Below are 16,241 nucleotides of genomic sequence, written 5' to 3' on the forward strand. Positions count from 1 at the left end.
AAATCCGTTGCTGTCGAGTAGATTCCGACTCATAGCAACCCTATAGGACAGAGTAGAACTGCCCCATAGGGTTTCTAAGGCTGTAATATTTATGGAAGCAGACTGCCAGCCACATCTTTCTCACACGGAGTGGGCTGGTGGGTTCGAACCGCCAACATTTCAATTAGCAGCCGCACGCTTAACTACTGTGCCACAAGCTCTCCTTAAGTCCTTCAGTAGGGAACTAATTAAATAAAATTCAATAAATTGTATTAATAGACTACTGTGTAGCAATTAAAAAGAAAGAGGCAAGTCTTAAAAGCTTGCAAGCAGCCATTCAAGGCACAACAATTGGTCTCTATTCACCTGGAACAACAGAGAAAGAAGGAGTGTCAGGAATAGGAGGAGGATATGGAATGTGTGGCTAATTGACCCCATAATTAACTGCCTCCTTTGCCATGACACCAGAAGAACTGGATGGTGCCTTGCTACCATTACTGAACATTTGGATCAAAGATTCTGTAGAATAATGCTGATTAAAATGGGGAAAACACAGAACAGAATTTCAAATTCTAATGTACTCCAGACTTTCTGGAGCCATGAAGGTTGGATGAACCCCTGAAACTATTGCCCTGAGATTATCTTTAAAACTTACACCAAAAATATCACCTGAAGTCTTCTTATAACCAAACAGTAGTTTAGCTTAACTAGTAAAAAAATGTCTGTCTTGAGCATTAATCTCTTTCAAGAACTATCTATATGGGATCAAATTGACAACAGCAACTTGAAAGATCAGATTGGTACCTTAAGGGTTGTTAATGGGGGAAGAACAGCTCAGAAAAGGAAGGTGAGAATGGTTGCACAACTTGAAAAATGTAATCAATGTCACTGAATGGTACATGTAGAAACTGTTGAATTGGTATATGTTCTGCTGTTTATATTCTCAACAACAATAAAATAAATAAAATTTTAAAAAAAAGAGAGACAAGAAGGTATTTGCAATACAAAAAGCCTATAAAGGATTCATATCCAGATTAAATAAAGAACTGCAAGTCAATAAGAAAAAGACAAGCAACCTAATAGGAAGAGACATATACAGGCATCTCAAAGAAGAGGAAACTCAAATCCCATTAAACATATGCAGACATGTTCAAACTTATCAATAACTTGGGAAATATGAATTAGAATCATGAACTTTCAGTTTGCATGCATTAGACAGATAAAACTAAGAGGTCTTTAAGCCATTGCGTAGGTCAGGAAGTGATAGAATGATATAATGGGATAACCAATTAGATGTTACTTCATAAAGCTGAACATAAATGCACCGTGACCAGCCAGCTAGAGTTAGCTTGTTTCTGTTCCATTTCTATTACTGATTCTTCTTAGAAGTCAGTTTTTCCCAACTAAACAGTTAGGGTAAGTCATATATCAACAAGTCTTCTTGTTACCTACGTTGCGATATATCAGATGAAAAAGGCCATAGGAATTAATTGCAGCTAAGTGATCAAATTTCAGAGGCTAGAAACCTTGGCTTTACTTTGGTTATTAAATGTATAAGGCATGCTGAGCCAACTAATTTAGGATATGTGACCATTAAGAATTTAAAATTTTGAAAAAAATAGTTTTAATTATGCCACTTTAGCAAAGATATTTCTTTTCCTTTTTATATTTAAAAAATATCTAACAAAGAAAGTCTTTTTTAAAAAAATGGAGCGAAAGATTAAAAGGCAATGCTTAGCAGAAGGAACTGAAGCTCTAACTCATCCTCAGTAAATTTTTGCTTCTACTATGCATGCAAATGGCTGCAAGCACCTCAAGAAGGTGTGTACTGAAGTGAATATACTCAATTCAAAAGATGGTCTTTGAATATGTCCCGCTTACCTTTTCGTATATTAGACAGAGCCGTGCACTAAGGTGCCAATTTCTGCATTCTAATTCCTACTCCAGTTCTAACTAGTAGTTTCCAGTTCTGACAAATAATGGTTTTTAATGTCTGCCTTACCTTCCCAATAGAATTTTTGTCAGGATCAAATTCATGGAAATACAAGGTGTATTGTGATTTGAATTCTACTTGGAAAGAGAGATAAAAAAGCTTGGAAAAAAAAGAAATAACACTAAATTGTCCCCATAAACTTGAAAAGATATGCAGTCCTCATGGTCACCATCATATCTAAATAGTTTCTTGTAACAAATGATTTTATTTTTTATCTGGAATATGGATATTTGAGGAAAGACCTTTTGATACATTATTGTTTCTAGGTTTCAAAATTATTGCATACTTAGAGATTCTATACACAGCCACATTTCTTATTCCTACAGATATGCAAAGGTTTTATCCCTTATGACTTTGCAAATGGGAAAAGAAGTCCATTAGGTGACATTGAAAAATCATGCGTGTGCCTTGAACACACATGTATAATGGCTCTTCTGGACATCTGCATAGCAACACTGAGCTTTCTCAATATGTGGGTCCTAAGTATATTGGTTATTTTGGGTTTAGTATATGTAAGTTTTCATAATTTATTCTTCCCCAAACCTCACCTTTTGAAGGAAAAATCCCACTGGTTTTTCTCGGTACAGTTTTTTCACTTTCTTACTCAGAAGGGGGACTTCAGCAGTGCAATTTAAAGGAGCCCTGGTGATGCAACAGTTAAGCGCTCCACTGCTAACTGGAAGGTTGCAGTTCGAACCCACCCAGTGGCTCCAAGGGAGAAAGACCTGGCAATGTGCTTTCGCAAAGATGACAGCCTAGGAAACCCTATGGGGCAGCTCTGCTCTCTCACATTGGGTCGCTATGAGTCAAAAATCGACTCAACAGCACCTAACAGCAGTGCAATTTAAGATAGCTTTCATTAATACAGAAACCCTGGCTGCATAGTAGTAAAGAGTTTGGCTGCTAACCAAAAGGTCAGCAGTTTGAATCCATCAGGCGCTCCTTGGGAACCCTATGGGGCAGTTCTACTCTGTCCTATAGGGTTGCTATGAGTCGGAATCAACTCAATGGCAACGGGTTTGGTTTTTGGGTTTTTTTATTAACACTTTAATTTCAAAGCAGTGTTTATCCTCTTAAGTTGTACAAATGGTTATTATTTATCTTTTTGAAAAGAAAACAATTTTCTATATGTTTTGTTGAAAAAGTACTGAAAGTATATTTTCATAAAAGCCAGCCCTAGAGAGCATTTATTTTTCCATATTTTCTAGCTTAATTTGTAACTCAAGGGAATGGGAGATTGATACGGTTTTTCAGGTCAAACTGCAGGTTATAGACAGAACTTGAACTAGGGTGGGGCAAGCCAGGCAACCAGGGCACAAAATTTAAAGAGGCCCTCATTCTCGGGCTCATGCATATGCAGGTCAACACCTGACAGTAAGTGAGGCTGCCTCAGCTTTTGGGCCCTGGGTATCTCATTTGCCTCACCATAGTCCTGCCCCTAGTGATGGAGTTCAGGCTGAGTCTGATTATATTCCTTATATGAGTCTGGTATATTCTTTGTGACTTGCTCCTTCCAAGAAGAAATTTTGTTCTTCATAGAACTTAAAACAAAATTTAAAAAATATCCTTAGGTATGATATACTTGGGCTAAATATTAGGAAGAGATTTAAAGAGCTGAAACACTTCCCCACATCAGGTAACAGATTTATTTTGGGCTTTAGGAAATATAGTTTCTAAAACGTGAATGTGATCTTTTCCTGAAGATGTCTGTAGATACCAAGAGACATGTTGCTTGTGGGCAACTGGAGATTTAAAGGAGTCGTTAAGTTCACAGAGATACCAAAATCGTCTACCAACAAAGCTAAGATGTTACGTTATCCCATTGAGAACAGGAGACAACTTTGCAAAATACCTGATGCCTTTTCTGGGAAGAGTTCAGAGCTATTCTGATCAGTTCTGATCCAGAAAGAGAACAGAAGCTTGAAGCAGACCATATGACTACCCTTGATTGAGCGTGCATCATGCAGAACCCAACACCCATCCAAATGCGATGCAGCTGGATCCCAGAAATCTTTTCAAAAATCTTATTGTCCAGATTCTATTCTATTCTCTTCCTCTTTCTCTTCTGTCTTTTCATCTCACCTCACTTTCCTTTCCTTTCTTTCTACCTTCTTTTCTTCTTTTTGGTTAACTGACTAGACACGCTAGGCTACTTAAGCTTTGATACAGTTGCCATTGCTTTTATTTCTTTCTAATCATCCATTTATCTTAGAATGTGGCAAAGAATTTTCTGACCTTGACTCCATCTGTGATTATAACTTGACCTGTAATGGTATTCCATCATGAGTAAAAAAATAAATATTCTTTATTGTATTCATTCCATCTAGCTAAATTATCTTTAAAATTATAAAGATTTTAAATTTTAAACAATCTTTAAATTTTTTATTTTAAAATAAAATTAAAATCCCCTTCAGTAGTTTTGTATATTATCTACTATAACTTTTTAATAATTAGCAAATTATAATTTTAAAAGCTTGCAACTCAGATTCATTTGTTCTATTCCTCCATTTTTCACCTGTCCCTTATGATTCTAAAACAGTTATTTAAGGTCTTTTTGCATCCTCAGAAAAGGTTAATAATAATACAAGAAGAATTCACAAAATCGTGTTTAATCAGTGAAATTCTACTGACATATAAGAAAAGAGCCATAGGCAGTAGTTTGTAATATTCTTTATACTGGAAGATAATTTGTACTTGAGGCTGCTTATAGTGAACCCGTTTATAATGGAAAACCAACACTGCATACAAATAGCTGGATCAAAATTTTGAAGGAAATTTCATCTTGAACTAATTCTTATAACAAAGAAGGAAACAAATATTGAAATTTTTCCAACAAAATTATAAGAATACAATAGACACCTTCCATTCACATGTGACTTTCAAAACACAATCATAAAAAGAGTCTTTTCTATCATGACCAGCTTTCCATTGATCAATGCCCTTGCCAATTTTACCAGAGTAGTTCTCCAAAAATACTTTCTACAATTTCATAAAATTCCATATCTTTAGCATGATTTGAAATATCCCTTTGCATTGTATTGTCTTAGCTCTTAAATTTCAGACAGTCGGTGAGAGACTGAACAGAAAAACGTGGTCAGTAGGGAGGTCAGGGAGAAAGAGAAAAATTAAATGGAACAACATATTTGATTCGTGATTAATTTTATGAACTGTTAGTTCTTTGGAGAATACCTTTGTAGGATGATACCTTTTGCTTTCATATATAGATATTGGCCTATGGGGAGTTAGTTAATTATTCTGGGATGAGGAGAATTCTTTTTCCTGTTAAAATCAAGTTAAGGAATATGTGAGTACTAATGTAAGTTGGAAATTGAATTTGCAGGACTGTAATAAAATTCTTTTTTTCCCCCTTAATTGCATGTCAATTCGCTGCCTGAGTCATTATTCTTTGCCTATAAGGGGCAAGGCTATAATTTTTACACTTAAATAAACTCCATCTTGATTACATTAAAGAACAAAGGAACAAACACACTGAAAGTTGTAGGTGAGAGTATATAGCATGAGGCTATAAGAAAAGGAACTAGATACATGAATCATATTCACAAGCTATTAAAATGATCAATATGCACAAAATCCTTATTTAAATAAAAACATCATTCAACTTGCCAAATAGCCTAGTTTTCCACCAACACTTTTGCAAACCGTTCTTCAGGTTTCTAACAGGACTAGGGGTTGGGGGAGGTATGCCTTTGCTGCCATGAAGTTATAATATTTTTTTTGCACATCTGCTGAAAACATTTTGTGTCCACCTAGAGTGTGATCTCTCCTAAACTCTGCTCTGCTCTCCGTAATGCTGTTATCTATCTCTGTGATTAAATGTATAATCCCCTTCATTTCAGTTACTTTCCATCTCTGTATCTTACAATTTTAAAATTACATTAATTTTATTTTCATGGATATTTTTCTTTCCATTTGTTATATTTGTGAATTACTTTGTTTTATTCTACATGTGTATTTTTGACCCTATTTTTTTACTAGGTTACAGTAACTCCTTTGAAATGCTTATAGCTCCCATATCACAGCATGAGCACATTTAACTACATATTTTTATTATTGCAGATCCATAGTTACGGTGAGTTTCCACACTGTCTTTTATGTCTTTTAAAATTGTTTGTGTATATATTTGATGCTTCTGTTTTGTGTTTAGGTCTTCAATAAACTCATCAGGAGATATAAATATCTGGAAAAAGCATTTGAAGATGAAATGAAAAAGGTAAAAATTCCTGTCTTATCTGTTTCAGGTGATGCAATGGAGGGGCTAAAAATATTTGCATACACACTGATTAGCCTAAAAGTGCCATGACATAATAAATATTGAATTAATATTTGTTGAATGAACGAATCAGTATGATAGATCATTATCTAATAACTACAGGAAGAAATATGTGACTAACTTGGACTTTTTAAATTCATATTTAGTATAAGACAGAATGTTTTGTTCAGTAGGAATAGTTTTATGGAGCATGATCTCTGACTTTATAGAGCTTTAAGTAAAAACTAGAGACATCCACGAAAGATAAATATATTGAGGAAGGAATCAAGATATGGTGATTAATTGAAACATGTGAAAGCATAGCATAGCCGCTAATAATAAATTTCGTTAATTTTAGAAGATGCAGTTTAGCAAAGTGGATAAAAGCACATTTTTGAAGATGGAATGTGTACCTTTAAATCTCAGTGGTTTTTCTTCTCTGTAAAATAAGCTGTAATAAGAGTACTTACTTTATGATTGTTGTGGGAATAAATGAGATAATATATAAAGTGCTTAATATAGTAATTGGCCCTTAATAAGTAGCCCTGGTGGTGCAGTGATTAAGCCCTTGGCTGCTAATCAAAATGTTGACAGTTCGAACCCAGCAGCCCCTCCAGCTTCTATAAAGATTACAGCCTTGTAAACCCAATGGAGCAGTTCTACTCTGTCCTGTAGGGTCTCTATGAGTCCGAATCAACTCGATGGCAATGGGTTTGGTTTGGTTTTGTTTAGTTAAATATTTAAACAGGAGCACCTTATAAAAACTACCCAATTCTATCTAGTTGACTCTAACTCATGGAGAGCCCATCACAGTAGAACCATGCTAATTTTCAGGGCTGATTTTTCAGATCACCAGGCCTTTTTTCCGAGCTGCCTTTGGGTGGACTTGAACCTCCAACCTTTCAGTTAACAGGTGTGTGTTCCCTCTTTGCATTAATCCAACATGTTCCTTCTTCTAATTTGTAACTCCTCTATATTTATATGTAACACTCACTACATAACTTGTTACAGATTTGTTTAGATTTCTGTGCATTATAAACTTCAGGAGAAAGAGACCATAACACCTACTTCTTTGCCGCTTACTTGCTCCCTTCCCCTTGTCCAAAGTGATACTGTGTATAATATTGAAGAACAATTCAACAGTAAAATCAATTTTTTTTTAATTCACATTCTCCATGATCCAGCTCTTCCATTTGTAAGAGTCTATCAGCATGGGTATATAAAGCTTTATATATAAAGATGTTCATCACAGTATTGAGCAATAACCTAAATGTTCATTGCTGGGAGATTGGTTAAATTATGGTCTATCCATACAGTGGAGTGCTATACAATCTTTTGAAGAATGAGGCATAGCTATATGAATTGATTTTGGAAAATGTCCACGATAAATTGTTAAGTGAAAAAACAAGATTTAGAGCAACCATTTGGTAGTAGTTTGACCTTGGGCAATTTACTTAATTTCTTTGTGCCTCTGTTTTCTTTTCTGTGAAATGGGGATCCAGGTTGTTATAGATATAAATACACATAGTATTCAGAAGAGCACCTGGGCCACTCAGCAAAGTATTGTGCAGTTTGATTTTGTTCTATAAGCATGTATCACTTTTTTAATATAAAAAAAAATTAAACAGGAAAAAATAGTCCACTATACTGCTAGGTGCTCTGAAAATAAGTGCTTGATTAAATAAAGGAACAGATATGATGAGAAAAATTATGCAAAGAGTTTGAAAAAATTACACATCTTATCATTTTACCTAATACTATCATAAGTGTTTTCACTTTTCTCAGCTCATGTGAACCTTGAACTTCCTTAACTATTTCATTCATGTGGTGAATGTGCTTTCAAGAATGATTTGTTTTTCACAGTATTCCTTCTTTTTAGGCAAGCTTTGCGGCAGTCCATGCAGCATCTGATGCCATGTTAATCAATGCAATCAAGCAATGCAAAGATTAATTTTAAAATAATGATACCACTTTTGTCCCATTTTGTTATGATTAAGTATGTTTATTAATGAATATGTGCTTTAAACAATAGTGCTAAAATTTTACTTCAGAGGCTATTTTGTGTTCACTTGAATCCATTTTCATCTTTATAATCGGGGAAAAGGGCCAGATTGATATGAAATATCTACACTTTTGTTAGTTCTTTCACTCTAGTGCTCATTAGAGCTTTAACCTTTGATGTTTTCATTTCCTCATTCCCTGGGATTTGACAGCAACTTCAATTTTAATTCATTGAGGCATTAATAGGCATAAATCAGAAGTCAAGGGGAACTGATTTGGTTCCACTTCTACCACTTACTCATAATGTAAATATTTGGAGAGTCACATAACCTCTCTGTAACATAATAATCCTTCAAGTATTGAGAATAGTAAATTAATATTACCCTACCCACCTCAGAGTTAGTGGAAGAATCATGTCATTAGCATGAAAGCACTTAAGCCCATTTTGATGCCAATAACTTTTCATTGGTGCAAAGCAGTTTAAAAGTCTGCAGGGCTCTGATAGTGATAGTGGTCCCTGGGGAATCTCAGAGACATGCCTAAGAACTAGTGAAACAGAAAATAGCTGTAGTGTATAGTCAAAGCACTGATTACAAAGACTGATTACTCTTAGAACTTAAAGTGGGAAGTGGGGTGTTAACTCCCTTTGCTTTTAGCTTTCATTCAACCTTCCTGGGGTGAGTTACTTTTTCAGTCCCCCTACTCTTAGGCCAAGGGGATGGGAGCACTAAGGATCCAAGCAATATCTGCACCCTTTTATAATCCCTCCAAAATTGCTTTTTCCAACTCAAATCAGAAAGCTTTCTGGTCCATATTCTCCCTGGTGGAAACTTCTTTTACCCCATCCTCCATTATCTCATCATCAGAGCTAGTGGTAAACTGTATGATTCAAGAAATACCAAGGTTGAGTCCCAATATTTTAAAGAGAACACCAAGAACTTAAAAACCTTTTCTCCTCCCCCCCCCCCCCCCAATAGTCTTCCTTTGAAGACTATTGTATTCTGAGAACTCAGAAAAGTATATGCTGGATGTCAAAAGCTTAACATCAACTCTTTCCTGGTTTTCTTTTTCTTTTTTTTGCTATAAAAATTCTGGTCTTCTCAAAAACAAATATGTAGATGTAGCAGGTGGGTCACCCCAAGAAGTGAAAAAAACGAGAAAGACAATATATTTTGGAAAACATTATTCTTATTATATGTACTTACCCTTTTTCGTGTACACAGTGAAGTGTAAATTATTTATGTAATCTTTGCACACCGTCTCCAGATGTCTCTTTTCTTTCCCATGAATGTTATCTACAGTTATGTATAAACAGCATTAGAACTTAGAAGTGTGAGAACTTAGATGGAAGGAACTATGCTGGATAAGGTCACTTTCGTTAGCATCCAACTTATAATCAAACATATTTATATGTTTTCAGTGAATAATAAGTATGCTTTGCATGTGACCTACTAGTTGTGTATTATCAAGCCATGGAAGAACATTCTGTTTGTTATTTTCCTACTTTAGATCTTTGCTTTATAGACATGGTTTCTTTTGTTTGACCCACAGCTTCTCCTCTTCCTTAAAGCCTTTTCCGAAACAGAGCAGACGAAGTTGGCAATGCTGTCGGGGATCTTGCTGGGCAATGGCACCCTTCCTGCCACCATCCTTACCAGTCTGTTCACCGACAGCTTAGTTAAAGAAGGTACTTATGCTCACGTTTCCTTATCTGTCAGATGTGACAAGAAAAGTAAAACCATAGATAGCTAGGAAAATACTGGAAGCTTTTTTTAGTGTTCCCTGCTACAAACCCATTCACCAAATGAGAGAATGTATATATGCGTGTATAGATATTCCTTCAAATAATAAACGAGTGTACATGTTTATCATAGGAAAGTAGAAAAAAGAAATATGCACATCTATGTGCAGACATATAAAGAGTAATAACATTAAAATCTTTGGTGGAAGACTCAATGCCTCGGTCCAATGCCCTGAACTTGATCTGATCCAAACCACTTATCTCAAATTAGATGCTACTAGAATAGTTTGTGGGGACAATTCTTTATTGTGCAGGACTGTTCTGTGCTTTGTGGGACATTTAACCTTTTTATCCCCAGACCCTAAATGCCAGCCTAGAGTACTCCTCATTCATTGTAACAACCAAAAATGCCCCTTCACATTTTTAAATGTCCCCAGTGTGGGTGCTTATTTCCCTGGTTGGGACTCACTCTCTAAAGTGGTACCTCTAAGACCTGGGGAAACTGGGGAAACTTGCTCAGATGCGGACCATTTTGATCCCATTGTCTCAGTTTTAGAAAGAAGTCATGGCCATTGTATCAAAAAGAGTCTTGCTTTAATTTTAAGGCATGAAGAGTTTGACATGCATCCATGCAATGATTTAGCTATAGAATAAAATAAACGTGGGCTGTTTTCTTGTAGGAGGATAATGATATTCAAATTATAATGCAGCACAAAACAAGGAGTTATTTTTCCTTAAAAATAAATTAAAAGAGCTTTTGTGAGAAAATCTGTTTCTTCTGAGAACTTAAAAAATTTTCCTCCTACATATGTGGAGTCCCACCCTCATTCATGGCTGTAGTGAAAGGGGCTATAGTTTTCTTGTAGCTGAGAAAAAAAAAGCAAATCCAGAGTCAAAGGATATTATTTAGAGTTTCCACAGTTTTTGGCTTAAAATAGCTCAGATTTATGGCATTTCAGACTCCCTAATTGTTATTAGTTCATTGTTAATATTAGAACATTTTAATGTGTTTGCCTGAAGAGAATTCATGTGACTTCACACATTTTATTTATGTTATTAGCCATTTTAGCACTCAGGAAAACAAGGAAGAATATAAACTTTAAACAAAAACTATATTAGATTATCCCGGTCATAACAGAGAATAATTGCCTTTATAGTTATATTAAAAATTCAAGTGATGTCTATAACTTCCTTTGAAATATTTTTAAATGACCAGATGGATAGATGGATAGATATGTGATAAGGCAAACATAGCAAAATGTTAACAGTTGTAGGATCTCGTTGGTTAGTATATGAGTGTTTACTGTTCAATTTATTCAACTTTTCTGTATGTTTGATAATTTTCATAGTAAAATGTTAGGGGAAGAGGAAGGAGAAAGATATGCTTTGCTGTGGAAGTGGCCTTGGAATATTTTTTTTTTTGTTATTATCCTCCACCATCTTTAGAAACTAGAGGCTTAAACTCCTATTTCCTAAATGAGAGAAGATAATTCAACAAATGGTCAAGGAGGGTGGAATTTTCCCACTCAGTAGCTGAGTAGAAAGATTTCCCAAACCTCCCACCAAAAATCAGTTTTAATGAAAGGTGATAGGTTTAAATCTAGATTTTGGCCTCCTAGTTTCAAGCATATTTTATTTCTCTTTTTTTACAAGACAGAATTGAGCCTTCTGTTACTTTAATTTTAATTAAGTTTAACTACTTTCTGCATTCCTAGTTCCTGATGGCAATAATTTTGATCCCAAATCATTTTTAAATTAGGTTCATTATGGTTTCAGGTCTAATTACATTTAGTTTGTTTTAATTGATATGCCACATTTGATTTTACAGATAAATGTAAATTTACATTGATTTTCTGAACTAATGATACTTTTTTAAATCCATGTTAAAAAGTCGATAACATAAAATTCTCATGCTTATAACGTATGTTTGTTGTTGTAGCCATATTTTTTTTTACCCAATTCCTCTGCTATTCAAGTGAAGAAAATCAGGCAAAGTTGGTACCTATATAAATTATGCATCAGTTAAATATTTTTACCTGCAAGTAACTGAAAGACCTGACTCAAATTGGCTTACATAACAATAAACGTCAAAGTAGATCAGGTTTCAGGATATCTTAGTTATCTAGTGCTGCTATAACAGAAATACCACAAGTGGGTGACTTTAACAAACAAATTATTTTCTCACAGTTTAGGAAGCTAGAAGTTTAAATTCAGGTGCCAGCTCTAAGGGAAGGCTTTCTCTCTCTATCGACTCTGAAGGAAGGTCCTTGTCTCTTCTGAGCTTCTGCTCCTGGGCGATCTTCATGTTTCTTCCCCCATCTCTGCTTACTAGCTTGTGTTTAATCTCTTTTATATCTCAAAATATAAAATTATACGCCCAACATTAATCCTGTCTCATTAACATAATAAGATAACGCATTCCCAAATGGAATTATAACCACAGGCATCAAAATCAAAGCCAAACCCACTGCTGTCTGGTTGATTCCACCTCATAGCGAACCTATAGGACAGAGCAGAACTGCCCCATGGGGTTTCCTAGGCTGTAAATCTTTACAGAGTCACACTGCCACATCTTTCTCCTGTGGAGCAGCTAGTGCATTCAAACCGCTGACCTTTTGGTTAGCAGCCTAGCACTTTAACCACTGCACCACCAGGACTCGCTAACCACGGGCATAGACCAAAAAACCAAACCCATTGCCTTCCAGTTGATTCCGAATCATAGTGACCCTATAGGATAGAGTCAAACTGCCCCCCGTAGGGCTTCCAAGGAGCAGCTGGTGGATTCAAACTGCTGACCTTTTGGTTAGCAGCTGAGATTGTAACCACTGCACCACCAGAGCTCCAACTACAGGCATAGAGGTTAGGATTTACAGCACGTATTTTTTGGGGGACACAGTTCAATCCATACACAGGTAAGCAACAATGTCATTTAGGACTCATGTTTTTCCCCATTACCATTCATTGCATCAATTTCATCCCAAGGATGGTTCTCATAGTCATTATAAGATGTCTGCTGGTACAGTTATGGCATATGCTTACCTGTTTGAGTTCAGCAGGAGAGCACTTCTCCTCAACATCAAATATTTATCTTTCCTTCTGCTGATTGGCTAACATAGGCCACATGACCAGCTGTGGCCCAGTACCAGTTGCCAGGGGATTGCCATGGGCAGACGCACCTAATCTGAGGTCACTGAGAAGGAGGGGATACCAGGATTTACTTAGATTAATCAGTTACCTGGCTAAATAAAACAAGAATCCTCTTACCCATTGCCATCAAGTCAATTCTGAGTCATAGCAATCCTATAGGACAGAGTAGAACTGCCCCATAGGGTTTCCAAAGAGCGGCTGGTGGATTCGAACTGCCGACCTTTTGGTTAGCAGCCATAGCTCTTAACCACCGTGCCACCAAGGAGGAGGAAAGTGAAATAGAGAATAAACAATTAAGCGTTCTGCTACTAATTGAAAGGTTATTGATTTGAACCCACCCAGAGGTGCCTAGAAAGACAGGCCTGGCAAACCACTTCCGAAAGCTCACAGCCTTGAAAACCCTGTGCAGCACAGTTCTACTCTGCACACATGGTGTCGCCATGAGTTGGAATTGACTTGACAATAACTGGTATTTTGGTAGGCCACCAGCAACAGCGAAGCCTTCAATTCAGAAAAATTAGTTTAATATTTCAACTACACCTTAACTTTCATTAAATAAATGCAACATTAATGTAGAAATGTGGAGCATTCGCAGAAGAACCATCTACTAGTTTTGCATTTGGAAATAACTCAATGTAAATATGGATACATGATCAAATAGTTTCTTGACTAATACAGGAACTTTAATAACCTCTTAAAAAAAATATCCAGAAAAGAGTTAAACTTGAAATAGTCTTGGTATTCTTATGGCTGAATTCAAGAATTTTTTAAATGCTTTTTTACAAAAAGTAAAACTGTAAAGTAAATGATGCTTGTTCATCTATAACTATATCTGTCACTGTTATTGTTCTTGTACCAGAATCATTTATCAGCAAATTGGTGGACATATGTTGACATTTCAGTTTTGTAGGGCCTCAGGATCTGTATTATAAACTTAAGCTATTGGTGTACTACAAAGTGAAATACTGGAAAAGACTGGGCTTTGAATATGTTTTTTGACCCAAGTAAAAAAACAAGCAAACAAATAAACAGAAATGTTTACAATTATGCCAGGTTTGAATAAGCAGGAGTCCAATTTTGAAAAATATTTTAATTTTTAATGAAAATTTCTCTTTTGAATAATGAAAACAATTGAACTCTGCCTAGAGGACTAGCCATTCTTTCTTTGTACTAAGTTAAATCTTTTAACTATTTACCTGTTTCAGGAAACCTAGTAGAAAATGTTGTCTTACATATCATCACATATGTTTTTTCTTGTCAAAGGAATGAAACTCTCTTTTTTTTATTTCAAACAGGCATTGCAGCCTCCTTTGCTGTCAAGCTTTTTAAAGCATGGATGGCAGAAAAAGATGCCAACTCTGTTACCTCTTCTTTGAGAAAAGCCAACATAGACAAAAGGCTGCTTGTAAGTGTTGCCTGGCCAAAGGATTGTGTGCTTGGTGCTTCTGTCGTGGCTTTGGCAATACCTGCTATATGACACATGACCAAAATACCGAGGTCTGTGTTGGATTAGATGAACATTCCTTTTATTTCTATGTAATTGGCAGATAGCAGATAGAAACTAACTCTATTTTAATATTTGATGTGTAAATTAATGGCAGTGATAAAGTTAAAGAATTACAGGAAATGTGAGACTATGTCTACTGCTGGGGAACAGGCAATAAACTAAATAAGCAAATAAAATACATAGTGTAATAAAAGGGGAAAGTACTGTAGAGTAAAAATGAAGTAGGGAAGAGCTGAGAATGTCAGCGTGGGATGCAATTTTCAGTGGTCAGGAAAGGCCTCTCTGATAAGGTGATATTTGTGTAAAGACTTGTAGGAGGTGAAGAAGTGAGCCATGTAGATATCTAGAGGAAGCATGTTCCAGGCAAAGGAACAGCAAATGCACAGGCTTTGAGGTAGGATCATGCATGGCAGTGTGGGGATAGTAAGAGGAGTGTGGGTAAAAGGGAAGGTGTAGTAGATCAGTTCAGCGAGGTACCAGAGCCATATCACTGAGGGACTGTGACTTTTACTCTGGGTGATATGGGAAGCTTTTGAAGGATTCTTTGCAGAGTGTGCATGATGTGACGTTGGGTTTTAACAGGATTGCTCTGGCTGTTGCATTGGGAATAGACAATGGAGCGATGGCAGAAAAAGGAGACTAGAATCTAGGATCTAGGGGAGAGACAATGGAGGCTTTTAACAGGGTAGGGCTTTTGTAACAAACGTAAACCACGTACCAAGTCAGAGAATGGCATGATGATTTAGCCTGACTCTGCCTCAGTTTAACTTAATAATAATTTTCAAATATATTCTATACCATCCATAAGAACTTTGGATATAGTTCACTAATAAACCTCAAGTAATATGTTGGTTAAGGAGCCCTGATGGCACAATGGTTAAGCACTCGGCTGTTAACTGAAAGGTCAGTGGTTCGAACACACCAGTGGCTTGGCAGGAGAAAAGACCTGACGATCTGCTCCTGTAAAGATTACAGCCTAGAGAACCCTATGGGGCAGTTCTGCTCTGTCCTATAGGGTTTCTATAAGTGAGTTGGAATTGCCTCAATGGCATACAACGACAACAACATGTTGGATAACATATTGCTCTAAACATAACTTCAGATCAAAATTTGCAGTCACACTCTTACTAAACAGAATGTTGAGTACCAGCATGGAGTAGCAGAATAAACACTGGCTTTGGAGCCTTAACTATTTCTGGCTACATAACTCGCTGCTTAACCTTGTTGAGACTTAGTTTATCATCTAGAAAAATTTCTACTCTACCTGGTTATTATGAGGAAAGTGCTCAGCACATCTTGATTCACAGAAGAAACTCAGTGAAATAAAATTAGTTCTCTGCCTCTCAAGTTGGAAGATCCCTTGAGTAATAGCACAAATATCAGTTGCAAAATTTCAATCTGGTATAAAATGTTTGTTGTAACATGAATGTATATTTGATATCTGCTCCCACCAACTCTGTTCTGACATTTTTTTTTTTAATATTTTATTGTACTTCAGGTGAAGGCTTACAGAACAAATAGTTTCTCGTGAAACAGTAGTACACATATTGTTTTATGACATTGGTTAACAACCCCACAACATATTAACCCTCTAAATTCTCAA

The 16,241-nt window shown here is 36.0% G+C and overlaps 1 protein-coding gene across 1 annotated transcript in view; it reads left to right on the top strand.

Moving 5' to 3' along the window:
- Window positions 1-16,241, top strand: part of BZW2 (basic leucine zipper and W2 domains 2) — a 78,146-nt gene that overhangs the window by 40,198 nt on the left and 21,707 nt on the right. The window contains exons 5-7 of the mRNA XM_004377421.1: window positions 6,138-6,203; window positions 9,795-9,930; window positions 14,427-14,536. Of these exons, the coding sequence (XP_004377478.1) occupies window positions 6,138-6,203; window positions 9,795-9,930; window positions 14,427-14,536 (312 nt within the window). The remainder of the gene's footprint in view (window positions 1-6,137; window positions 6,204-9,794; window positions 9,931-14,426; window positions 14,537-16,241) is intronic.

This window comes from Trichechus manatus, unplaced genomic scaffold (genome assembly GCF_000243295.1).
Source record: "Trichechus manatus latirostris isolate Lorelei unplaced genomic scaffold, TriManLat1.0 scaffold00050, whole genome shotgun sequence".
Taxonomy (NCBI): Eukaryota; Metazoa; Chordata; class Mammalia; order Sirenia; family Trichechidae; genus Trichechus; species Trichechus manatus.